Consider the following 26,606-nt stretch of genomic DNA (forward strand, 5'->3'; position numbering starts at 1 on the left):
CCAGCCTTCTTTGATATTTGAAGTAATTTTGTTGTATTCTTATATTACAGTTTTTCACTTGTAATTTTCATAAATAAGGCATTAAACCTGGCAAGTTTTATGCATTGTGGTGACATAAAAACATTTTTAAAATACTGCAGGACTTACTTTTTGTTTGTTTTTGTTTTTTTTTAGTTATGGGTTATTGATGAAAAGAACTGGAAACCTGGGAGAGTAGATCACACTGTTGGTTGGCCCTTGGACAGACATACCTATGGAGGATCTTTCCTCTATCATTTGAATGAAGGTGAACCCCTAGTAGCTCTTGGTCTTGTGGTAAGTTATATTCCCATTAGGGAAAATTCTACTGCTAGAGTTATATTACCATCAGTGTTATAAAATAAGGGTTTTGAATCTGAAGACTGTAAAATGCTTTTTATTTAAAGCTTACTTTCTAATTTTATCAATACGTAAAGTGCTTATGGCTGCTGTGTCATTAAGTCTACTAAACACACGTAGCAATAGCAATAGTAGCTGCTACACTCCAGGCACTGTGCTGGATGCTTTTCTGAGATTTCTAAGTAAGTTTCATAATAACTGTGAAATAAGTATATCTTTATTTTACAGATGAGAAAACTGAAGTCCAAATAAGTTAAACAACTTACCCATATACACCCATTAAATAACAGGCAGAAATGCCTGACCTTGTCTGACCTCAAATCCCATTTCCACTGTGGCATGCTACCACTGAAAATGAAATCAGCACTAGGTTTGAACTTAGAACTTTTTAAAAATACCAGCAGTTTCTCCTTTTTTGGCCTCCTACACATCTTTGCAGTAAATTACATGTTGAACATTACAAAGAATGGAAAAATTAGTTTCTGTACCTTGCAACTGGTGGCAGCTTTATAGTTTAGTGTCATGATTAGACCTCCATATGATACATTGTTAAATGTATGTGTTACTGGTGTTTTTTGACCCCCCAGTCAAGTGTTCATCCCATCACCTTTGGATATTTATTCCTGTGACTTAATTGTATCAAAGGAAAAAGATGCGGTTAATTTTAACACTTTGGTAATGCATTATAAAATATAACCTTCTATATTTCTTTTCCTCTTTTTTTCTGAGTGTAGTTTACATCCTTTTTATTTTTGCTGCAGTTGTACTGTAGTATAGATTATTAGTTTCTTTCAAATTGGTATTGATTAATGTATAATAAATCATTACAGCTCCTTTCATAGAAACATAATCTGAGATGCTTACCTACAGATATTGTTCTAACTTGTTTTTTTTGTTGTTGTTCATTTTTATTTTCTAATCTCATGATAGATTATGTTTTTCTAATTTGGACTTTGAGTTCCAGAGCACAAGGATTTGTTAATATGTTCTAAATTCTCATAATTTTGATGATAATAAACACATGCTATCCTTTTCTTTACCTTTTCTTTTCCAAATAGATTTTATACAATTTTTAATTTACATTTGGATTACTGCACATAGTGCTCCAAATACTTTTGAGTACAAGAAATTTAACCTACATGTTTTCTGATAAACATTGCTTACATTTTAGCTTGATTTAATTTGAAATAAAAATGTCTAATTTAATATAAGTGTAAATTTTTAAGGTTGGTCTAGACTATCAGAATCCATACCTGAGTCCATTTAGAGAGTTCCAAAGGTGGAAACACCATCCTAGCATTCGGCCAACCTTGGAAGGTGGAAAAAGGATTGCATACGGAGCCAGAGCTCTCAATGAAGGTGGCTTTCAGGTAACTCTTCCAACTTTTATTTTCCTTATTTCTGTATTATACATTCAGAATTGAACATATAATGTAACAAATTTAGATAAAGAATACAAACAATATTGGAATAAGAAAAGTATGTAGAGTTTATAAAACTGTGTCACACAGTACTTCAATTACACCATGAATTTAGTTTTAAGAATATATTAGGCTGGGCACAGTGGCTCATACATGTAATCCCAGCACTTTGGAAGGCCGAGTTGGGCAGTCTGCCTGGGCAACATGGCGAAACCCCATCTCTACAACAAATAGAAAGATTAGCCGGGCATGGTGACAAGCGCCTGTGGTCCCAGCTACTCAGGAGGCTGAGACAGGAGAATCACTTGAGCCTAGGAGGTGGAGGTTGCAGTGAGCCAAGATTGTGCCACTGCACTCCAGCCTGAGCAGCAGAATAAGACTCCATCTCAAACACAAAAGCAAAAAATAATATATTGATCTCGAGATAAATTCATGGACATTTTGTTTGTTAGTTGTTTTAACCAGAAAATAAAAACTGTAATCCTTAATATTTCTCTTTATTCCTTAACTGCCAGGAAACTCAAAGGCAAATTTAGTTTTCAGCAAACATAATTCATTCATTCCAACTACCTAGTAACATTCACGCCTTTTAGGTTACCTCTGTTAAGCTTTTACCTTAATTGTCCTATTTTTATATACATTCAAAATCTTCTCAAATATAATGTATTCAGTATGTATTAAACAATGAAATAAGACCTAGTAGCTAATTGTCATAAAAGCTGTTAATACTGTTGTAGAAATGTTATCATACAGGTAAGATGATCTAAAAATGTGCTTTAAAGCTTGTACCAAATTATTTGGAGCAAGTTCTTTAACTTTGGCCTTAAGAGATCATCTGTAAAATAAAGATGATCCCTCTGTCTCTAATATTCTAGGAACCTAGGACTATCTTAGAAATTGGATTTCTTTTAAAAAACTTATTATAAAAGTAACAGATAATAGGAAAATTTGGGGAGGAGAAATTGCCTTATCTTTAAAAGTGAGGTTCTAAATACTTTATTACTGTAATAGTATTTCATAAACTCAAAACCATAGCTACATTATAAACATAATCACTAGAATCTTCAAATAATGCTGTCCCCAAAGTCTGTCATGAGATTACTTCTCATGAGATTGTTTTTGTTTCTAGAGTAGTAATTCCTTTGGTAGAAATATGTATTGAATTACATAACTGTATTCAAGCCTATTAAACTTTTAAAAATAATGTCCATAATATAGTTACTATCAATCTAACCCTACTCTAATTTATAAAGGTTTCAGTATATTCAATAGTACACCCAGATTTTTATTGAAAACCATCTATCCTGTGTACTTAAGCATGTCAAACAAGTCAAATGATTTGCAAATTGACAGGAGATGACTCTCCCCTCCCCCCACCACACACACACACACACACACACACACACACACACACACACACACACACACACACACACACACACACTTTTCACCTGAATTTTCTGATTTCATTGGCGAGAGATTCAGAAACTTATTTCCAGTTAAGGTCTTGAAGACCTTAAGAGGCAACAAAGACTATACTTTCAGGGATCATTTCTCTAGTTCAATACTACAGACGTTTCTCTGAAGGTGTAGCAAGCACCAGAAATCACGAGGAAAGTGCAGTATTCTCTCCCAAGTGTGATGCCGCCCGTCTCTTGATGTTGCTTTGCTCAGCTGCCATTCGGCATTGATGATTGTTTTATCCTTCCTTAGGGAGAGTAAGAGGGAAAGGATGCAGTCCAAGTGGCTCCCATTTAGGTAACGAAAAAGAAGAGGCAACAATTCAAAACATTCAGTTTTGTTTATTTTGAGCTAACAAATACTGTCTTTTTTCTCCTTCTTCAGCTGACTATACCAAAAATCATCTTCCCCTAGTAGGTTTCTAATTACTTGTAGCCCTAGTTTAATGAATGTCCCGAACAAGGTGCGTAGCTGCTAGTAACCCAGCCCACCCAAGGTGGGATCCTCCTAGAACTTAAAAACATACATTTTCCTTGGGCGTAATATTTTTATTCTTAGGATTTAAGCACCTATTTTGGAAGAACTTGCACTCATAGTTTACATCCTTTTATTAAATTTCACATTCTTCTGGTTCTTGAATCAAACTTGGTGTCAACAAAGCCACAGCCTTATTTGAGAAAAGCATTGTCATCATCTAAGTCCCTAATCTTCATCTGTTTTCAGCTAGTAGCACTCCAGATAGCACCTCCTCCCCATTGTCTGCTCTGTGGTCCTGATTTAATGCTCTTTTATCTAAGTGATCCTAATCCTGAGTTTGGTCTGAGAACCACAGTCATAAATTCATTCCCCACATATACTGTGAAAGGACCTGGGCCCTGATCCTTCTCTCTTACCAGCATTCCTTCTGCCCCCTAGTTTTGCTTTTCACCACTATTCCCTCACAGAATTGTATCACTGATGAGAGCTGTGGCGACAGAGTGCTCACCATGTCTCTTTTGCAGTTGGTGTCAATAGTTTTCTTGTTAGCTCCCTCCTCTGAGTCCCTCTTAATACCATCAGCCAAATGTACCACTCACCATTTTCTCAACAAAGACCCCATGGCTTACTTTAGGAAATCCTTAGAGAAGAAAAAAATACAGAATGTGGAAAGAACAACGCTGCTTGGCTCTCTTCTTTTCAAACTATAAGAGTACATTTTCCCATGCAAACAATCTGTAGTTCAGTTGCTATATTGTGGGCTACATATAGACATTTATGGTCTAAACTGAAAAATATCCCACCCTTATTACATTGTTTTTTTAATCAGAAATGTATACCAAGGTCCAAAGAATTGTCTTTATCTATTTTATTTTGGAAATTCAGCTTGTCCTTAATCAAAATCTATTGTTTAGGGTAGTAGCTAGTTGCAGTGGTGCCATGATTAGAGCATAGGTTTCTATCCCTAGCTGTCAAAGTAAAATAAAGAGGGTGTATAGTATCCTTTGTAAGTCTTGTATTACCCCGAATGCATGTAAAAGCAAATCACAGGGTTTTTTTGTATATGCCCTTTGAAATTTTCAGGTCCACTTAATTTTGGGGGGAGAGAGGATACAATGTGATATTTCCATACATGTGTATAATGTTTAGTGATCAAATCAGGGTAATTAGTATACCCAACACCTCAAACCTTTATCATTTGTGTTGGTAATATTTAAAATCTTTCCTTCTATTTGAAAAAAATAACAAATTATTCTTTATTATAGTCACTCTACAGTGCTATAGAACAATTGAACTTATTCCTCCTATCTAGCTGTATTTCTGTATACATTAACCAATCTCCATATCCCGCCCCCATGCCCCGCATCCCTTTCTACCATTCCCATCCTCTAGTAGCCACTGTTCTACTCTCCACTTCCATAAGATCAACTTTTTAAGTTTCCATATATGAGTGAGAACATAGGGTGTTTATCTTTCTGTGCTTGACTGACTTAACATGTCTTCCAGGCTCATCCATGTTGTCACAGATGACAATATTTCATTTGTTCTTCCAGCTGAATAGTATTCCATTGTGTGTATATATACCATGTTTCCTTGATCCATTCATCTGTTGATGGACACTTAGTTTGATTCCGTATCTTGGCAATTATTGTGAATAGTGCTGCAATAAATATGAGAGTGCAGATATCTCTTCCACATACTGACTTGCTTTCTTTTGGATATATACCCAATAGTGGGATTGTTGGGTCATATGGGTAGTTCTATTTGTAGCTTTTCTAAGGAACCTCTATACTGTTTTCCATAATGGTTGTACTAATTTACATTCCCACCAACAACGTGTGAGTTTTCTTTTTCCCACATTCTCACCAGTAAATTTTTTGTCTTTTTGATAATAGCCATTCTAACTAGGGTGAAATGATATCTCATTGTGGTTTTGATTTGCAAGCAAATCGCAATTTAGATAACAGCATTCAGGTTTAGAGAATATTTTAACTATGACATGGATATGTGTAAATAAAACATTCTATTTAAAACATATTGATGCTTCAGTCCTAAATCTGTCCCATGTAGATCAGTTATGAGGATAGAAAAAGAAAAACTCTCACAGAAAAATAGTAATAGTCCTAATCCTCACTCTTAGGGCAGGAAGAAGAAAACTGCCCTTGCTCTGTTTTATTCCTTTGCTCAATTCATTTTCATGTATTTATTTTTCAACCTTTCCCTACAGCCCTAGAATACTTTAAGACTGATTTGGAGTATTCTGTTGTTCTTGTTTAATTTGAACTAACAAATGTATTCTGAATCTTTGTTTCCTCAGTCTATACCAAAACTCACCTTTCCTGGTGGTTTACTAATTGGTTGTAGTCCTGGTTTTATGAATGTTCCCAAGATCAAAGGTACTCACACAGCAATGAAAAGTGGAATTTTAGCAGCAGAATCTATTTTTAATCAATTAACTAGTGAAAATCTCCAATCAAAGACAATAGGTAAGAAATTCCTGTGTAAAGTATACAAAAGAAAATTGCTGGGTTATGTGTATTTCAATTGACATTAAAAGATTTGTATTGCATCTGTCACTTTATAGAAAGTATTAATAAGCATGCTATGCAAAGAAAACTACATGGCTTATTCTCAATAATTACAGTCAGTGATTTTTTACTGTAATGTTCTGTTTTATTCACATCAAAAAAGTAGAAAAGTACCAGTGGTAGCCAGCCACAGTGGCTCACGCCTGTAATCCCAGCACTTTGGTAGGCTGAGGCGGGTGGATCATCTGAAGTCAGGAGCTCGAGACTAGCCTGGCCCACATGGTGAAACCCCATCTCTACTAAAAATACAAAAAAATTAGCTGGGTGTGGTGGCGGGTGCCTGTAATCCCAGCTACTTGGGAGGCTGAGGCAGAAGAATCACTTGAACCTGGGAGGTGGAGGTTGCAGTGAGCTGAGATCGTGCCATTGCACTCCAGCCTGGGCAACAAGAGCAAAACTCCATCCCCCACACACAAAAAAGAAAAGAACCAGTGGTGTCCCACCTAGTTAGAAACTATTACAAATATGACAGTACTGCATTTATATTGCATACATGTAATACACACAATTAAGATACCTCCCAAATACTTAAGTATCAATAGAACAAACACCTTTACAAAAGGCGGAATTAGCTACCTATTCTTTAGCAAGCTTTGTAAGTATAGGCCTATGACTCTTCTGCTGTGGTGGAGAGAAACAGCCAGCACTTATACCTCCGTAAAGCTTTAATCTAAAAAGACCCTTTACCAACTCCAGCCACACTGGCTTCTTTACAGTTCCCGGAACATGCCAAGCACTCCCACCTCATGGTCTTTGCTCAAGGCTGGCTCCTTTGTTCTCTTTCCCTTTGTTTAAATAGCACTCACAGTGGCCCTGCCTTGACCACACCAATTAATGCACAACACACAGCACACACCCAGTTCCCCCTGCATGGTCTTTTCTAGCGCATTTTCCACCTTCTGGTACATTATATTACTTATTTATCAACTTTTGTCTTCTGCCACTTGGACGAAAACTCTGAGACTAGAGGTATTGCTTAATGTGAATCCTACACACCTGGCACACGGTAGCGACTCCATAGATATTTGATAAATGAGTCTTAATTCTTAGAATCCCCAGTTAATGTTCCTCTAGTTAGAGGTATGTAACCAGGTTATGCCTTCAGATCTTTGTAGGAATGGAGGCCTAGCATGGGGAGATGAAGTGGAAAACAGAAAGGGCAAAGGGTACTTCAGGGAGAATGGAATAGCCAAGATGGAGTACAGTGGCTGGGTAGAAGTTTTTTTCTAATTTTCTTGTCAAGTATCGTTCCTTGTTGGACCACCAGCCATACTTGAACTGTATCATGTGTATATAGTACCACACATAGATAATACTGGAGCCAGTATATCACCAAAGACTAGATTGAGGGTTAAAGCCTAAAGAAAAGGGGAGTGGAGCCAGAACAGGAAACAATGACTGGAAAAAGTAGTCATGTGGAGTCCACCAAAAGCCGTAAGGGAACCAATTTGTCCTCTTTATTAAGTGCATGCACCAAGTTTTCTCTATGAAGTGGTGGGTTTGTTTTTGTTTTTAGAGACAGGGTCTCTCTCTGTTGCCCAAGCTGGAATGCAGTGGTGCAATCCTTGGTCTCTGCAATCTCAAATTCCTTCGCTCAAGCAGTCCTCCCACTTTGGCCTCCCAAGTAGCTGGAAATTACAGGCTAGAGCCACTGTGCCCAGTTCTGTCCCTTCTTCTAAGGATACCAGTCATATTGGATTAGAGACCCACTGTACTGTAGACCTCTTCTTAACTAATTATATCTACAGCCACTAATAAGGTCACAGTCTAAGGTACTGGAGGTTAGGACTTCAAAACCTATTTTGGGGGGACATATTTCAACCCATAGCAGGTAGAAATAGTTTAAGTTGTAAATTATGAAATTTTTTCACTCTTACAGGTAGCATGAACTTTTTATCTTAAAGCTTCTTTCTCGGTTTCACTAAAATTTGAAACTAATTTTCCATGCTACCAAAGTAAGAAATCAAATGCCTTACTGCCTATTAATAACATATCTATATCTAATGGTTGTCTTTTTGGAAGATGCCAACATTTATACATGAAAGAGCCTTCACTGTGGACCATGTTTTAAAAAATTACTTAAGATTCACTCATCAGCCAGGTGCGGTGGCTCATGCCTGTGATCCCAGCACTTTGGGAGGCTGAGGCGGGCATATCACTTGAGCCCAGCAGTTCAAGACCAGCCTGGGCAACATGGCGAAACCCTCTTTCTACCAAAAACACAAAAATTAGTAGGGCGTGGTGGCGTGTGCCTCTGGTCCCACCTACTCAGGAGGCTGAGGTGGGAGGATGGCTTGAATCTAGGAGGTGGAGGTTGCAGTGAGCCGTGATCACACCACTGTACTCCAACCTGGGTGACAGAGCAAGACCTTGTCTCGAAAAAAGAAAAACTTCACTCATCAGCTATCAAAGTAGCAAAATACTTAGCGTATTTTATGCACATTTGGGCAGTTTCACACTTAACATTTCATGTTTTTAATAAAAGGACTCCATGTAACTGAATATGAGGACAATTTGAAGAACTCATGGGTATGGAAAGAGCTATATTCTGTTAGAAATATAAGACCGTCCTGCCACGGAGTACTGGGTGTATATGGAGGGATGATTTACACTGGAATCTTTTACTGGATATTGAGAGGAATGGAGCCATGGACTCTGAAACATAAAGGTAATTCAAACAAGAGTATGAGTGACATGATCATTAAAAATTCATGAATGGGATCCGTTAATTAGAGAAAGTGATTGTTTTAATGTTTTCAACTTGATTGGAGAAATTATAAATTTAGTGTCTAAGAACAGTATATTATTACTTGAGGGCTAGTCATATTTCTTTGGTGTAATAATATTTTGAAGTTTTTATACAAATAGGCTTAAGAAAAAGTACTTCAAAATCATATTTTGTTAAGCATTTCCCTCAAAATTGAAGGTTCTGACTTTGAACGGCTCAAGCCAGCCAAGGATTGCACACCTATTGAGTATCCAAAACCCGATGGACAGATCAGTTTTGACCTCTTGTCATCTGTGGCTCTGAGTGGTACTAATCATGAACATGACCAGCCGGCACACTTAACCTTAAGGGATGACAGTATACCTGTAAATAGAAATCTGTCGATATATGATGGGCCCGAGCAGCGATTCTGTCCTGCAGGTAATAATTTCCATCTATTCCTAAATATTTGCTTTAAACATTTTAGGAATGTGATTTTGTTCTTTTAAAAAATGATTTCTGTATCTCCTTCCATTCCTTAGAAATTGTAAATGACTTCATCCAGCTTCCTTTACGAAACATACTTTTAACTACTGGTTTTGTTAAGCCTAATTCAGATAACATTTCTCAAAAAAAAAAAAGAAAGCCCTTTGTCTATGCTCAGACTAAGATGAAGATTCTTGAAAATGAAATACCTCTCTTTGCATGTTCATGTGACTATTTAAAGTCATTTCTGTCATGGCAGCTCATCTGTATGTATTTGGGTGCATGTACTAGAATAGCACATTATGATTACATTCAGTCCAAGGAATGCTCTGAAACTTTAAATTCACCATGAATATTCTTTTAGTGCTGAGCTTTCAACTGAAATTACAGTAATAGGAACCAGGTCTCAAATGATATGGTAGAACAAAATAGTATTCCGATACTTGAAAACTAGTACATTCTCAAAAGAAGATACTGTGTGACTTGGTCTTTTGGCTTTTGTCATTACAGTGGGTTGAAAACTCCCTGAGGTTACTAAGGACTGGATCTAATTTGGTTTTTTAGCTGTACCGTTAGGCTCCTCTTACCCCCAGTCACCCACGGTCTGAAAATAAGAAAATTCCAGAAACAAATAATTCTTGAGTCTTAAATTGTGCACGTTAAGTTTTAAATTGTGTACCATTCTGGCTTGTCCCACCCTGGATGTGAATTATCCCTTTGTCCAGCATATTCACACCTAACATTCGTTATGTCACTTGGTAGCCATCTATCAGATTTACTGTCACATTATCATACTTGTGTCCAGTAACCCTTTAAAAATATCCCCACAACGCAAGAGTAGTGATGCTGACAATTCAGAGATGCCATAAAGTGCTTCCTTTAAGTGAAAGGAGAAAGTTCTCTATAAAGAGAAAAAAATCCTATGCTGAAGTTGCTAAGGTCTATGGTAAGACTGTATCTTCTGTGAAAGAGGAAAAAGAAATTTGTGCATTTTGCTGTTGGACCTCGAACTGTAGAAGTTATGGCCAGAGTGTGGCAAGTGCTTCCTTAAGATGGAAAAGGCATCACATTTGTGGGTGAAATACATGAACAGAAACATGTTCTGACTGACAAGGTAAGTTGAGTACTACCTGAGGTTTCAGGTGTCTACTGGGGATCTTGGAACTTGTCCCCTGTGAATGAGAGGATGACTGTGAACAAGGGAGGACTTCGAGGTTGTGTGGAACTCAAACACTCAGTGTCGAGTACCCTTGATAGTGAGACAACTCAGCTGAATACTACTGTACCTCCTTTTATTATGTACATGTAATTTACACTCACATCAATAGCAATGCACCAAGGTCTTCATAATCTCTATGGGTAAGCATTCAGAAAGCAACCTTTAAGGTTTCTGTGGCTACTCTTTCCTTAATTTTTACTTTTGAATTTAAAAATTTTTTAAAGTTAGGCACTTCAATATTATTTATTTTTACTTTTCAGGAGTTTATGAATTTGTACCTGTGGAACAAGGTGATGGATTTCGGTTACAGATAAATGCTCAGAACTGTGTACATTGTAAAACATGTGATATTAAAGATCCAAGTCAGAATATTAACTGGGTGGTACCTGAAGGTGGAGGAGGACCTGCTTACAATGGAATGTAAACGGCAGCTAGCCAGTTTCTTTCAAGTATGGCAAGCTAACGTTAAAATGTTTAGAGATTAACAGATTTCAGAATGTCTTTCTGCATATTACTGAACAGAATAGTCACAAAATGATTATCAAATAAAAATTTTATACTATATCTAAGATTGTCCCATAAAAAAATTACGGGTATTGCTTTTAAATAACCTTTGTAAGAATGCAGCATCTTCCTACCTCTTCAGTTCTTCAGAGATTCAGTACCAAGAGCAAAATTCACGACTGGACTTTATGTTTGACTTGCCAAAGTTAAGTAATCAAATATAAAAATGAATATATATTCTAGACTGAAGTTTTATTGAAACACAGCCATACCCATTGGTTACACATTGTCTATGGCTAATTTTGAATTACAACTGTACAGTTGAGTGGGTGTGACATTACATGGTCTACAAAGCCTAAAAACTTTATGATCTGGCCCTTGCAGAAAAAGTATACCCATCCCTGAACAAGTTTGTGTGTGTGTGTGTGTGTGTGCACGTGTGTGTGTGTGTGTGTATTATAAGTATGAAAACCTAGCATCATCCACCATGGATACATCAAAGAATTGAAGGAAACAATATACAAACTTAAGCTCTCATCTCTTTATTCAATAACATGTGTCTTTACAAGTTTAAAAAGACTGGACACCATTATTCTTTATGAATAATGCACATAACCATTTTAAAAAACATTTTACTTGGCCGGGCACGGTGGCTCACACCTGTAATCCCAGCACTTTGGGAAGCCAAGGCGGGGCGGATCACGAGGTCAGGAGTTCAAGACCAACGTGACGTGACCAATATGGTGAAACCCCATCTCTACTAAAAATACAAAAATTAGCTGGGCGTGGTGGCACGTGCCTGTAATCCCAGCTACTTGGGAAGCTGAGGCAGGAGAATTGCTTGAACCCGGGAGGCAGAGGATGCAGTGAGCCGAGATTGCACCACCGCACTCCAGCCTGGGTGACAGAGCAAGACTCCATCTCAAAGAAACCAACAAAACCACTTTACTTACTGTATTGTGACATGTTTATTAAGCATGAACCCCTATCAGTACTCCTAAACTGTAAACAGTAAGGAACTAAGGTGTCAAAAGAAACACATTAGGGATCATATTCATAGACAAAAACCTTTACATTTTCTTATTGCATTTATACAATCAACACACAATAAGCAAAACTGAATCCTTTCTAAGCAAACATTTTTGCATATACTGCCTTCTCTTTATCTTTCTGTGCCTTTATCTTTTGTTTGACTTTCAGCAATTCTGCCTGGATAGCTGTAAAATAAATATGCAATGTGAGTTATTTCTCAAAATATCCAAAAAATTATGGTGACTAACAAACTATTTTAATGTTAACTACCCCTTGAAAAAACTTCTCTATTATAAAGTAACTAAGCCCTAGTAACAGAAAATCTGAGCAATCACACAAACACAGAAATGAAAAGTAATTTTAGAGGACTGTCAACTGAGAGAACTCAAGTACATCAAGATTTGCCTTCTCCGTCTACATTAGAGAACAGTAATTGCTTCCCTTGTTTCATTTTAGTAATAAGAGACCAAAGACATTTTGTAATACCCAGATCTAGTGTCACTATTCATAGTTGGTTTATTTGAAAAACAAACTTATTTTTGTCATAGTTTCCTGAAACATATAACCAGTACTTCAATGCTAAGGTTATAGCCACATTCAACTTGAATGGTCCCAAATGTTAAATTTACCATGAATACTGTGTCTTACAATGCTGAGCTCTCGACTAGACTAACCAGAATAGGAACACAGTCTCAAAGGATACCATAAGACAAACAGTATTTAGACATATAAAAAACTACAGAGATGATAACTTGAAGAATAAATAACGTGAAAAACTACTATATTCTTGAATGGGAGTAGAATGTAAGCTCTTTGAGGGCAGGGACTTTGACTGTCTTGTTCATTGCTATATGATAATGCCTGGCCCAACAGCAGGCATTCTGTAGTATCTGTTGAACAAACATCTAAAATCTGGCAAAGTGAACAATGGTTCCTGAGGATAAGTATTTAAATAACAAAATTAGCTTTCACTACAAAAGCTGCCAACTTACCTTTATCTTCTGGTGCTATCTCCTGAGCTTTCTTAAGATCAGCCTTTAATTGGAAAAAAACATTTAAGTTAGGTGTATGATTTATAAAGGTTGTCTATTTTAAAAAATTAAACATTTGGAACAAAATTTACCAATGCTTGATCATATTCTTTTAATCCTTGCCATCCTTGAGCTCTGCGGTACAATGCTTTGGTATTTGATGGGTCTATTTCAAGAGCCTACAAAAAAGTATAAAGCTAGTATTTATATCAAAGTATTAAGTATTAAGCTTATATGCCAGATTTCAATTCATTGCCTATCAACTCCAAACCCATCCTTCACTGCTCTGTGAAAATGGAGCTGAAACATGCAAATAGCTCTCCTCTGCCAGTGGGCACTAAGTTTTGTCAGCAGAGGGCACTGAACGGACATGGAGGAGAAAGACATTTCTCTAGTTTCCAATATGCTCCCCACTGTGGTTTCAATCTCCCGAATGGGCCTGAACTAACACTTTTAAGATAAAATCATTTTGAAGAAAAATTTGTATACACTTTTTACTTGAATTATAAGTTTTTTAGGAACATTAATAACTTAATAACTCTTAAGTTATAAACTCTTAAGTTTTTTTTTTGTTTTTGTTTTTTTAAGACAAGGTCTCACTCTGTGGCCCAGGCTGGAGTGCAGTGGCCTGATCACAGCTCACTGCTGCCTCAACCTCCCAGGCTCAAGTGCTCCTCCCACCTCAGCCTCCGAGTAGCTGGGACTACAGGTATGTGCCACCACACCAGACTAATTTTTTTTTTTTTTTTAGAGACAGAGTTTCACCATGTTGCCCAGGCTGGTTTCAAACTCCTGGAATTAAACGATCCGCCCGCCGTGGCCTCCCTAAGTGCTGGAATTACAGGCATGAACCACCATACCCAAGCTAGGTTTTTTCCTACAACAGGTCTTTTAACCTAAGAGACTTTATGCATCAGGTCTCTCCCCTAGAACAAACATTTTAAAATTATCTTTTGTTTATGTAACATCTTTTAGTGGCCAATACTCAGATTTTATTATCTGCCTCACAGGTCAAAAAGAGATCGAGGCTGGGCAGAGAGGCTCTTAACTATAATACCAGCACTTTGTGAGGCCAAGGCGGGTGGACAGCTTGAGCCCAGGAGTTAAGAGACCAGCCTGGGCAACATGGCGAAAACCCATCTCTACAAAAAATTTAAAAATCAGCTGGGTATGCTGGCGAGGGCCTGTAGTCCCAGCTACTTAGGAGGCTGAGGTAGAAGGATCACCCGAGCCCAGGAGGTTGAGGCTGCAGTGAGCTTTGATTGCATCACTGCACTCCAGCATGGGTGACAGAGAAAAAAAAAAACCCAGAGTGAAGACCCATCTTTTCTTTTGATAAGTTTTTTCCCCTGTTGTATGATCCCTTCTAAATATATTCCTATCCCTTATTCCATCTACCCTACAAAATTAGGATCTCATTTTAGTTCTACTTGCTCTTAGCATAGCTAGTCTAGGTGCATGGCTTAATATGTAAAATTCTTAAAATGTTTCATTTGGAAAACTTTTCAAACTATACAACAGGGAAGAGAGTCATAATTGCTCTATTTGAGGAAGGTAAAACTGCCACCTTTCTAGCTTTATCAGTTAGCATACCTGGATGGCCCTCCTAAAGATAAATGACCTGTTCCAATAGAACCCATTCTCCATACACAAGTCCTGATGAACCTAAATTGAAACTGACCCCCTCCTATCCTGAATCACTTATTAAGCTTCTTGAGGGTATGGATCTTTTAATTAAAATAACTCGTCTCTGTTAGGTGCTTAAAATGTGCCAGGCACTACACTAAATGCCTTACATTGTGTTATATAACTCTCTATAACTACTTCACGGTGGCTCACACCTGTAATCCCAGCACTTTGGGAGGCCAAGGCGGGTGGATCACCTGAGATCAGGAGTTTGAGACCAGCCTGGCCAACATGGTGAAACCCTGTCTCTACTAAAAATACAAAAATTATCTGGGCATGGTGGCGCATGCCTGTAATCCCAGCTACTTGGGAGGATGAGGCAGGAGAATCACTTGAACCCGGGAGGCAGAGGTTGCAGTAAGCTGAGATTGTGCCACTGCACTCCAGCCTGGGCAACAGAGTAAGACTCCGTCTCAAAAAAAAAAAGAGGAAGAAAAAAGCCATGCCTGACTGACTCCATAACCCACATTCTTAATCATTTCTGACTTTGTCTTCTAATGCCTAACACATAATAGGTGCTCTTAAGTGAATACATGAGCTGATATATGTGCTTTGAGAAAAAAAGGCAAGGATCTTCATAGCTGTTAAGTGACACAGAGTTATAAGCAAAATCAATGTAGAGAAAGAACTGAGGGTCCAAAATATTTAGAAACAAAATGTTTTCTTAAGCCTCATTAGGTCCTATGCAATAAGATATATTAATGTATATAAAAGTTGCTACTATTCAAACTAGGTCTTAATCCAACTTATTCAAAAAGTTCAAAATCAAACAGACTTACCTCTAAACAACTGTCAATTGCTCCCTGCCAATTTGACATCTTCAGTTTACAAGCACCAATATTCAGTACACAGCTTAAAGCTATAGGTTGCAGCTTGGCTCTATCTGCTGTCTCAATAACAGCCTTTGAACTGTCCACGTATCTGCAGAATGCATTAATAAAAGCAGTATGAAAGACCACATAAACAGGAATTACTCTTCTTCTGTATGTCCAGAAGTGTTATGTCATTTGATATAAAAAGCTCTAAAAATGCTATTAATAATCTTAATGATCACACTTTTTAAAATTTTTAAGAAGGCTTAAAAAAAATTGTTTTTGTTCCCCAAAGTGTTCAAAGAGGCCAGTTTAAGAGCAATTCCCAAATCTAATTATGCACTAGTAACACTTTTCTATTTTTAAAACTCAGGTCCCCACTATGTACTTTCCAACATAATTATGTTTGGAACCAGGATTCTCATAATAGGAGAAGGGAATTCAGTAGAGGAAAGATGAAGGAGAATTCTATTGCGTTGATTTTGCATTGTCCCTGAAAAGGGCCCAAAAACTGAGCACACCTGGCCCCCAGAATTTGGTTTCTAAAGTTTTCTTTCTCTAAAAGAAATCAGAGGTCCTTGGAGAAACTGCCATATCAGATCTGAAAGTAAGGTAAGATGAGCTTAGAACATCTTGTGCAAAAAAGCAAGCAAGTGCTCGCAGACTAATAGGAACATGCCAAAGGAAAGGGGAGTTCCACTGAACAAATTTGGAACCCTTTGGGCATGAAAAAGAATGACAATAAAAGCGTACTAACAAACGGAATTGAAAACTACCCATAAGATATCCTCTAGTCCCTGCTACTTGGGAAGGTGAGGAGGGAGGATTGCTTGGGCCCAAAAGTTCCAGACCAGCCTGGGCAATATAAAGCAGGCCTTGTTTCTATAAAAGGAAAAAAAAAGAAAAGAAAAATATCCACAGGTCTATAGTGATACTTAAAAAATATGCGGGAGGCTCTTGCAAACAGAATAATGCTAGTTAATAACTGTACGATGATAAACTTAGAAGTTCAGTATAACAGATTCAGGCATGGATTTTCAATGATGCTAAGATCCACTGTGTGAAAGGTTGTTGGGGACTAGAAATTCATACAATTTCACGATACCACCTCAGACTAACAAATGCTTCTGGCTGACACTACTTTAACCATGTGTGTGAACTCAAAACAGGCCAAAGCGAAATGTGTCTTCAGGATGTGATATAGGTAATACAAAACAACACCTAAGTCTTCTTGCCAAAATATTTCACCTCAAACTAATCTTAAGGAAACAAACACATACAGATGGAAGTCTATAAAAACAACTGACTTGGACTCCACAAAAATGCAAATGAATAAAAAACCAGGGGAGGTAGGAAACATAAGAGATACTACCACTAAATATAACACATAATCTTAGTTTGGACCCTTGATTTTTCTAAGAAATTGAAACAACTGGGGAAGTTGGAATATGGATTACTTTTTTTTTTTTTTTTGGAGACAGAATCTCACTCTGTCGCCCAGGCTGGAGTGCAGTGGCATAATCTCGGCTTGCTGCAACCTCCACCTCCTGGGTTCAAGTAATTCTTGTGCCTCAGCCTCCCAAGTAGCTGGGATTACAGGCATGCGCCACCAGCCCAGCTAATTTTTATATTTTTAGTAGAGATAGGGTTTCATCATATTGGCCAGGCTGGTCTCGAACTCCCGACCTCAGGTGATCCGCCCAGCTTGGCCTCCCAAAGTGCTGGGATTATAGGCATGAGCCACTATGCCCAGCCTAAATATGGATTGATATTATCTATCAATATTACTTTGGGGTGTTTTAATGATATTGAACTTATGCAGAATGTCTTTGTTTCTTAGGAAATACGTGCTGAAATACTTAGGGTAAAGTATCACAGTATCAACAACTTCCTATCAAAATAGTTCTGTAAAAACATAAACAGCAAAAGTTAAAAACTGGTGAATGTAAGTAAAACATATGAGTAATTATGTACTACTCGTTCAACTTCTGTCTTTTGAAATTTCTCAAAACAAGCTGAGGGAAAAAAAAGGAAATGCAACTATTTCAACACACCTGGTTATTCCACAAGTAATTTGCAAAAATATAATGAGCAATTCTTAATTTTAGTTTATAATTCAATTTATAATTTCTTAAAAATAATTTGTTAGAAATAATATTACCTTAAAACTTTTGCATATTTTTTAATAGCCATCTCCCAGTTCTGGGATTTGAAAAAAGTATTTCCAATGTTTTTTAAGTCTTCTGTTATTAATAAAATTTTATCTACCTGTATAAAAAAAATACAAATATGTTGGATTTTAGTAAGTAATGTGGTTTAATGCTAGATTCTATCATATGAGAGACTGAAACAAAAGCTCAAACTTTTAGTACTAAATATTTTCACTTACTAAATTAATTAAAGTTTGACTAATCTGAAAGTACTCACATCTTTTAAATCTATATCCGCATCCTCAGGGAAATCTGGATGACTGTCGCCAGAGCCATCTTTTGGGAATATTCCCCCGTCATCTCCTTCCTTCAATTCTCCACATTCTGCAATAACGCACAACTGTAAAAATAACCCTAAATTGTAGAAGTGCACTATCGTAATAATGAGAGATAAAAGCTATACAGCTGAAGTCATGTGCAACACTGTCCAATTCACAGATTTATGTGAGAAGGCTCATTTATGTACTATAATGCTGTTTTTATACATTCCAACTAACACGACAATGTTAGTATTTACATAAGCATTTTATTGCTATTCAGGAGCTCAATAAACACAGAATAAGTTGGCAATTTTATCATTGTCTATGTAAGTGGCGTTAGGTGGGGCATGAGCTTCCAGTTTACTACTATTCTTGTCATACATTGAGTGACAGCCTACCTCCTACAAGTAACTGAGCTTCCAACTCCCACTTACAGCCCTGTCACTTAGGCTGGGTAGTATTACAGTCGTTTAGGGGTTTTTCTTTTTTCTTTTTTTTTAAATAGAGACAGCATCTCACTATGTTGCCAAAGCTGGTTTCCAACTCCTGGTCTCAAGTGATCCTCCCACCTCAGCCTCCCAAAGTGCTGGGATTACAAGCATGAGCTATCATGCCCAGCCAATATTAAGGTCATTTTGATTCACAGACATTAAGTACACAAGGGTCTTCAGAGATAATCTAGTCTAAACCCATAAGTAATTTAGAGAGGAGAAAACACGTGTGGAAAAGTTAAGTAACAAAGTCAAGGCCAAGCCTCTAGTTAATGCTACAATCCAGACAAGATTTTAGGCTTATTATCCTCATTCTACTATGTACTACTATACATACCAACTGAACAGTTTTGCAGGTATAGGAAGACCTAATGTAAACTAGCAAAGATCACCAAATGAAAGTTGAAATAATAAAAATCTCCTTTAAAACTACCCTAATTGTCTTTCCCATTGTAGAAAAGTTAAAAAAAAAAAAAAAAAAAAAAGTGGCAGATCCTGGCTCCTATACCCAAAATTATTATAACATTTTTCCAGCTAGTAATCACCTGATCCTTTTACTTATATTTCTTTAAGATAGCAACTAACAGGCTGGGTGTGGTGGCTCATGCCTGTAATCCCAGCACTTTGGGAGGCCGAGGTGGGCGGATCACAAGGTCAGGAGTTTGAGACCAGCCTGGCCAACGTGGTGAAACCCCATCTCTATTAAAAATACAGAAAAAATTAGCTGGGTGTTGTAGTGCGTGCCTGTAATCCCTGCTACTCAGGAGGCTGAGGCAGGAGAATAGCTTGAACCCCGGAGACAGAGGCTGCAGTGAGCCGAGACCGCACCACTGCACTCCAGCCTGGAACAGATCGAGACTCCGTCTCAAAAAGCTAGCAACTAAGATAATAAGTGTATTTCACTGTAACTCTTTACTTACTTTAGCAGGTTTTTCACCTTTCACTTCCACATTTTCCAATATCCTTGCCACTCCTATTCCTTTAATTACTTGGCCAAACACCACATGTTTCCCATCCAAATGAGGAGTTGGAACTGTTGTGATAAAAAACTGAGAACCGTTTGTGTTGCGGCCTGCATTTGCCATGCTCAGTAAACCCTCCTGATCATGCTGTAGAAATAAAAATTAAAAGAAAACCAAGGTTAGATGTGTTGTTTTCTGAATTGTGTGTTAGTCTGAACTGTTCTTTTACTGAACATAAAACTGGGGTGTACTATACTACCATTTAGATCAAACTACTTTTTTTTACTTTTCACTTATAAAATTTTTTAATTACTTTTTATTTTTTTATAAACTGCAACCTTTAATTCACAAAACATGGGGCACTTAATCACTTTAAACTTTAAAAAACCTTATCAAAGTAAATAGGTAACAGAAACAATAGTCAGGAGGAGGGTTATTTCTAAATTGGCCATGAGAAAATACTTACACTTCACCTTTAAAATGAAGATGCAGCATTATGAAACTCTTGTAATATATTTTGCCCTTTTTATGATTAATGCTTTTTTTTTCTGGGAAGACCTGAACAGTCTTCCAAATTCATAAATATGCCTACAGTATAAGTCTTCCTTTACAAAACATCAGTAAACTGGAACAATAATGGGATACTGAATTTACCCAAGACATTCAGTTTGGTACTTTCCTAATCTCAAAAGAATCCAAATCATACAGGATTTGGATTAGGTTTTCATCCCAGATGAATCACCTCTTCGGAGAGTGCTCAAAAGAAACTGCTGCTTACATCTTGAAATCAAAATTCTACCTTGGCATAATCCTGTCAAAGGATCTATGAAACCCAATTTCTTAACCTTTTCACTTCATCTCCTAGGCTTTCTAAATGTATTCCTTGTTGGTGCATGCACCGTAACTCTCATGTTATATAATGTTTCATGACACCCCCCACCCCACCAAAATGCCTTTTACTCCCCTCAGTCTAAATCAAATTCAGATTTTAAGGCCACCAAGTTTATAGAAAGCAAGAACCATGTGTCTTGTGTATAGGCCCCTTTTCCCTATATCAATGTGATCATCACATCACCTTTAGTTTTCATCCTTCTGGTAGCTTCCTTTGGTACAACAGTAACTAGAACTTTATTTCCTCAACGTCTCTTGCCTTTGTCTTTCCTCACCGACGTCCCTTTTTAAATTCTGCATCAATACTACAGTTCCTGCCTAACCAAATTTCAGACATGTTGCCGCCTTGCAAGACCCAGTCTGCACAGCCCAAGTAGCCATTCCTCCCCAATGACTTCCATAATAATTCAGACTGCATAAATCACATCTTTCTCCTGCAGTATACAGACAGTATTAGCAATGTTATACAAGCAAGGATATTCAATCAATTTAGCATTTATTTATATACTATTATTCTCCAGTAGTCCCATGTATCTTAATCTTGTCTCTGAGGTAGGATTATAAATTCCTTGTCATCAAGGCCTTTCATTTTTATAAACCCTTTGGTGCCAGTGATAGTGGCTCAATAAACACTGGCTGGAAGACTGACGACATTTTTTCAAATTATCCTAATACCCTTGCTCATATTCCTTATTTCCAAAAATATCACTTTACTTTTGTACTTACATGTCCATTCTTATAACTTGAATGATGCAATATACCCCAATTACATCTTGGGACAACAAAGACAAGAAGGCACAGGCACCACTAAAGTCCTTTAGGAGCTTGGACATTTAACTATATCTGCTAGTGTGCAAATCACCTGACATCCTGGATATTAGTGATGGTTTTGTTACTCTTCAAATTCAAGGATAAGAATGCACAGGTTACCATCCTTCCAACAATGAAAACATTTTTCCTGGAAACAATTTTGCCAGATGCTGGTCGCATTTAAAAACTCACTGGCTTAACTGAAGCATATAAAAACTGGATCACAATGAAATAATGCTGAATTAATCATTACTGAATGAAAACTTTTCCATATTAACCATTATTTACAAAAGTGATTCCTATTACAAGAAATGGAGAATCTAAGCACACTTGAAACATTTTTTGGTGTCTTAATCCAACAAGTATTCCAGATATGTAACAATCTTTTTATCAGCAATAACATGCATTTTCTCTACTCTACCTTGTAATGGAAATTTTCATCTTCAAATTTTTCACCATAAATACTTTCTCCACCTGTCCCATTCTGATTTGAGAAGTCTCCACCCTGAATCATAAATTTCTTAATAACTACAAAAAAGGAAAATGGCTATTAGTGACTTAGACACGGATGCCTTTAGCAATGCTTACTAATGGATATGTATGTAAGACAACTTTGTAGTGCATGACTCTAGTCATGTCACTCTCCTGTTTGTCCCTCCCCACCCGTCTCCGCAACTCCAAACGCTTCAGGCTTTTCACCATCTGAATCCAACCTATTTTCACTGCCTGATCCCTGCTAACATTCAGAAAATCGGTTCAAATGATACCTCCCCTATAAAACTGTCACTGAAATCCCAAAGCTCTATGTCCTAATTTTTCTCCCATAGTATCTTGACTCTGCCTACATAACATATGGCATTATGATCTGCCCCTTCCAGCAAACAATGATCTCCTTAAGTACACCAACTGTATTGTTTTACATCCTTATAACTATGTGCATGTACACATAGTACATATTAGTTACTCAATAATGTCTGCTGAATAAAGACCAATGATTCCCAGTAGATTTGTTCTACCCTAATGGAAAATTTTCAGCAAATATATCACTTTGTGTCAAAGGTTACCAAGATTGCTTTCATGTTCAGAGAACCCTAGAGCTCACACAAATCAGTATGTGGTTGGATCACAGTGGTAAGGATACACAGCGAGATAACGAGGGGAAAGACACAGGCAGAGTCTGGAAAAATCCATGTGCAGGCTTCCTTATGCTTTCTCCGTCCCATGAAGTGCCACAGAACACACACTTCCCCCAGCAACAAAAATGCAGCAACATGTAGACAGTATTTCTGCCCAGGAGAGCCAATTAGAGACTCAGCACCCAAGGTATTTATTGGGCACACTCTACCTAGCATGTACCAAAATTCCAGACTCCCCAAAAGAAAGCACAGATTCACGTTTGTACAAATAGACTAGGCATAGTAAATCACCATTACTATTTAGGAAATGGTACAAGTGTCAAGTTCCCAGACTCCAAACAAGTGCTACTCTTGCAGGCAGACCTTTCTAAAGATAGCAGTCTCACACTTGCTATGTTAAATATTTTCTGCACATAGTTTATTAGCATATTTCAAGTTTTTATTAAACATGAAAGTAAACATTTTAAATATTTTTTAAAAAGTTAATTTTTTCTTAATAAATTATTTTAAAAAATGTTGCTCTTGTGATTATTGCTTATTTGCCTATTTATTAAACAAATACTTACTGAGTTCCTACTCAATAACTGTATTAGATGCCAAAAACAAAATGGTGAAAACATACAGTTCTTGAACTCATAGAGCCTGCAGTCTATTGGGAGAACCATTATCACTAAACAAAAGTATGATTCATTACAAAGTGTGATAAGCAGTATGAAATGGCATATTTTGACCACACTATCACCCGCGTGCCCAAAACACTGAATCTTCAAATCTGCTGCCTTCCCAAGCACTCACGCCCAAAAATTATGCATAACTTTTTTGTCACCAGGCAATGAAGCTACCTAAGGTTGGTTGACTATGGCCTTCCTTTCTCAATCAAATCATCTTAGAGTGAAGGAGAATGAGAGGATGGGTAAAGCTAGGGGAGTCCATTTCTCTATAGATAAACCTTAGTACCATAAGTAATTCCACCTCGCACAGCCTAACCTTTACGAAACTGAGTTACTGCCTCAGACACGGACGCTAATAGTACTTTTTAAGCTTCACTTCCTACTTAGTGTTTTCTTCCCCAACTCCTAAAGAACAGGACTTGTCTGCATGAAGAATAACAAGATTAAGAAAATTTACACATACTTCGATGAAAAGGGCATCCTTTGAAATGGAGAGGTTTCCCAGTCGTGTGTCCAATGCCTTTTTCTCCTGTACACAGTGCACGAAAATTTTCTGCAGTTTTGGGTACGATATCTGCAAACAATTCTAAGACAATTCGACCAACTAAAAGAAAAGAAAATCTTGTCAGTATGCAAAACAACCAAACAGACAAATGATAAAAAGAAGGTTGGTATAATTATGGTAGCAGATCAATCATGAATTACCAAGTTCCCCTTTATCGTAATTTTTCTTTTTTGCAATTTCAAGAACACAACACATTGCTACTAACTATAGTCATTATGTTATACAATAGATCTCTTAAATTTATTCCCCCTTTCTAAATGAAATTAGGTCTCTCGTGATCAACATCTACCCAACCCCTGAAATCCACCATTCCATTCTCTACTTCAAGGTCAACTTTTTAGAAACCACATGTAAGTGAGATCATGCCTTGTCTTCCTGTGCCCAGCTTATTTCATGTAACATAATGTCCTCCATATTAATTCATGTTGTCAGAAGTGACAATATTTCATTATTTTTTATGGGTGAATAGTACTCCACTGTGCACATATACCACATTTAAAAAAAAATCCATCTGTAGATGGAAACCTAGTTTGATTCCATTATCTTGGCTATCATGAATAATGCTGCAATGAACATGGGAGTGCAGATACCTCTTTGACACACAAACTTCATTTCCTTTGAATATACTCACTAGAATTAGTGAATCTTATTTTATTCTAATATTCAAATTTAGTCTACCTACTGCCATGTATGTATATAAACAGATTTGAAACATCACACTAAGGATCATAACCAATTATAGTAGCCAAAAGATTAGCACCATGTAAGAGATATCATTAAATACAAATAGTTTTAAATCCTGAGTAATTTCTTCAAGAGGTACTGAGAATTTCCAATCACCAAGCAACCAACGGGAGAAAATTAAACAGTCTTTGGGTGGGCGGACTTGCCACGTGTTACGTATACCTGCAGCCTTTGTGCTCTGAGCAAACTGCCTCATGCAACCTCTGAAGCAAAAGCTGTAAAAATTCCTCCTCTAGATAGCAGCTAAGACAGGTGAGATTAAACCTAGCCCTAGCTAGTTGCAACAAACTGAATGTACGTGTAAACGTGTGTGTGTCCTGTACATGCATTCAAACACATTGCCTGGCCAGCAATTCCAACGTGTTCCAGAACAAGGCCAATCCAGTTACAAAGCAACACGCTCCCTAATTCACCAGGCCTTAGGAACTTCTGAGCGGCTATGTAACCTAGGCAACACCATCACTACGTTGAGCGCATTTCCCCAATGGCAAATGAAGAGAAAATGTTTGCTCATCTGAACGGACCTCTAAATTAAGAATGAGTAATAAGGCAAAAGCAATGAGCAAACAAGTCCCTTTAACGTATAAATAACACAGCACGTGCTGATATATTATCTCATGTGGCAAATATAGTTTCCTGGGGCCCAGCAGACGCATATCCCAGGATATGCTTTCTGAACTGTCCCACTGCAAATATAAAATAATCTTATTTCATGCTAACTTGGTAGTGCAAAAGTGGCGTGGAAGGGCCACCAAATCAGGAGGCAAACCTAAAGGACGCCACAATTCCCGAACTAGAAATTTCCAGAAACTTCCGCACCACCGATGGCATTGATACAAGGGCGCTGGATCGATCTAGCCCTAGATCTCCGGGCTTGCTCCGGCGGACCAGCCTAGGCAGCCATCCCCTCCGCGAAACTGAGCAGCCACCGGCCGGAGCCGCATTCCGCCCTTGGAATCCCCCAAATCCCGGGAACCCCGGCCTCCTCGGGGCTTTTCCGCGAGCGTCAGACTCCGCTCACCTCGCTCCCCTCCGATGTCCACGTCAAAGAAGACTCGAGGGTTACTGGGGTTGGAGGGCTTGGCTTGGGGGGATGGGTGCGACATCTCGACTTGCAGACGTGTTTAGGACGGAAGATCAGAGTACCTCGTGGCCGCCCCGGCCGCTCAAACTCCAGAGTCCGTCTCCGCCGTAGACCGGCAGCGACGCTGACCGGCCACTTCCGACGCGAGAACCGGAAGCCATGGCCTGACTTCCGGCACCGCCCCGCTCCCCCGCGCGCTGTTTCAAAGAGCCGGAGCGACTCCATGCAGCGAACCGCGTGCCCTCCGCCACCTGTTTCTGGCTTCTCATTTAATGAAGTTACGACCCCAGTTCTCATTATTCTTCTCGCTTGTGTTTCGTTGTCTTTCCTACCCTCGTGGCGTAGAGAGCTTTGGAGTCAACCCCATGCCAGCGTCAGCTCTGCCACCAACTTGGCTGTGACTTCTCAGAAACTCAGTTTGCTCCTCTGGAAAAAGAATAAAAACGCTGACCTTGGAAGGTCGCTTTGAGGATTAAAGACATGAATCAGTACAATGCCTGGCATAAACTGGTGGTACCCAACCAATAGGAGCCTTATTATTGCCATGTCGTTACAATTTGATCTTCACATTACAATGTAAGTGGTAAGGGTTAGACTAAACGCTCCAAACAGCTAAAGCTGAGAGTCCAGAAGAGAGCACAGTTTTGATTCCTGATAAAACTGTATTTGGCGGGGCGCGGTGGCTCACGCCTGTAATCCCAGCACATTGGGAGGCCGAGGCGGGCGGATCATTTGAGGTCAGGAATTCGAGACCAGCCTGACCAACATGATGAAACCCGTCTCTACTAAAAATAAAAAAAAAATCACCCGGGCGTGATGGTGCTTGCCTGTAGTCCCAGCTACTCGGGAGGCTGAGGCAGGAGAATCGCTTGAACCCGGGAGGCGGCGGTTGCAGTGAACCGAGATCGCGCCACTGTACTCCAGACTGGGTGACAGAGCGAAACTGTCCCCCCCCCCAAAAAAAGAAAAACAAAAAAATA

General features: G+C 38.2%; 2 protein-coding genes and 1 non-coding gene across 5 annotated transcripts in view; 2 read left to right on the top strand and 1 right to left on the bottom strand.

Moving 5' to 3' along the window:
* The window catches only part of ETFDH (electron transfer flavoprotein dehydrogenase), a 41,568-nt gene extending 28,177 nt beyond the window's left edge, over positions 1-13,391 (top strand). For 2 of the 3 annotated variants that reach the window (XM_019025576.4, XM_055384765.2), the window contains exons 8-13: positions 175-315; positions 1,605-1,748; positions 6,055-6,223; positions 8,811-8,993; positions 9,252-9,473; positions 10,998-13,391. In XM_019025576.4, coding sequence (XP_018881121.3) covers positions 175-315; positions 1,605-1,748; positions 6,055-6,223; positions 8,811-8,993; positions 9,252-9,473; positions 10,998-11,161 — 1,023 coding nt within the window. In that variant the 3' untranslated portion in view covers positions 11,162-13,391. The remainder of the gene's footprint in view (positions 1-174; positions 316-1,604; positions 1,749-6,054; positions 6,224-8,810; positions 8,994-9,251; positions 9,474-10,997) is intronic. The other variant, XM_055384764.2, reaches the window with a different exon arrangement.
* On the top strand, positions 3,329-3,547 carry LOC115934522 (small nucleolar RNA U3). Its single transcript, XR_004070299.1, has one exon. It is a non-coding gene; the product is annotated as a small nucleolar RNA U3 (small nucleolar RNA).
* PPID (peptidylprolyl isomerase D) lies at positions 11,768-25,825 on the bottom strand. The gene is made up of 10 exons (XM_004040571.5): positions 25,564-25,825; positions 23,697-23,837; positions 21,848-21,954; positions 19,684-19,872; positions 18,230-18,352; positions 17,964-18,070; positions 15,770-15,911; positions 13,397-13,483; positions 13,266-13,308; positions 11,768-12,458 (listed from the first exon to the last, which is right to left on the bottom strand). The coding sequence occupies exons 1-10, from the start codon at positions 25,646-25,648 to the stop codon at positions 12,370-12,372; spliced, it is 1,113 nt and encodes a 370-aa protein (XP_004040619.1). The 5' UTR covers positions 25,649-25,825; the 3' UTR covers positions 11,768-12,369.
* Between the last annotated feature and the right edge of the window lie 781 nt (positions 25,826-26,606).

The sequence above is a fragment of the Gorilla gorilla genome, chromosome 3, assembly GCF_029281585.2.
Source record: "Gorilla gorilla gorilla isolate KB3781 chromosome 3, NHGRI_mGorGor1-v2.1_pri, whole genome shotgun sequence".
NCBI classification, from domain to species: Eukaryota; Metazoa; Chordata; class Mammalia; order Primates; family Hominidae; genus Gorilla; species Gorilla gorilla.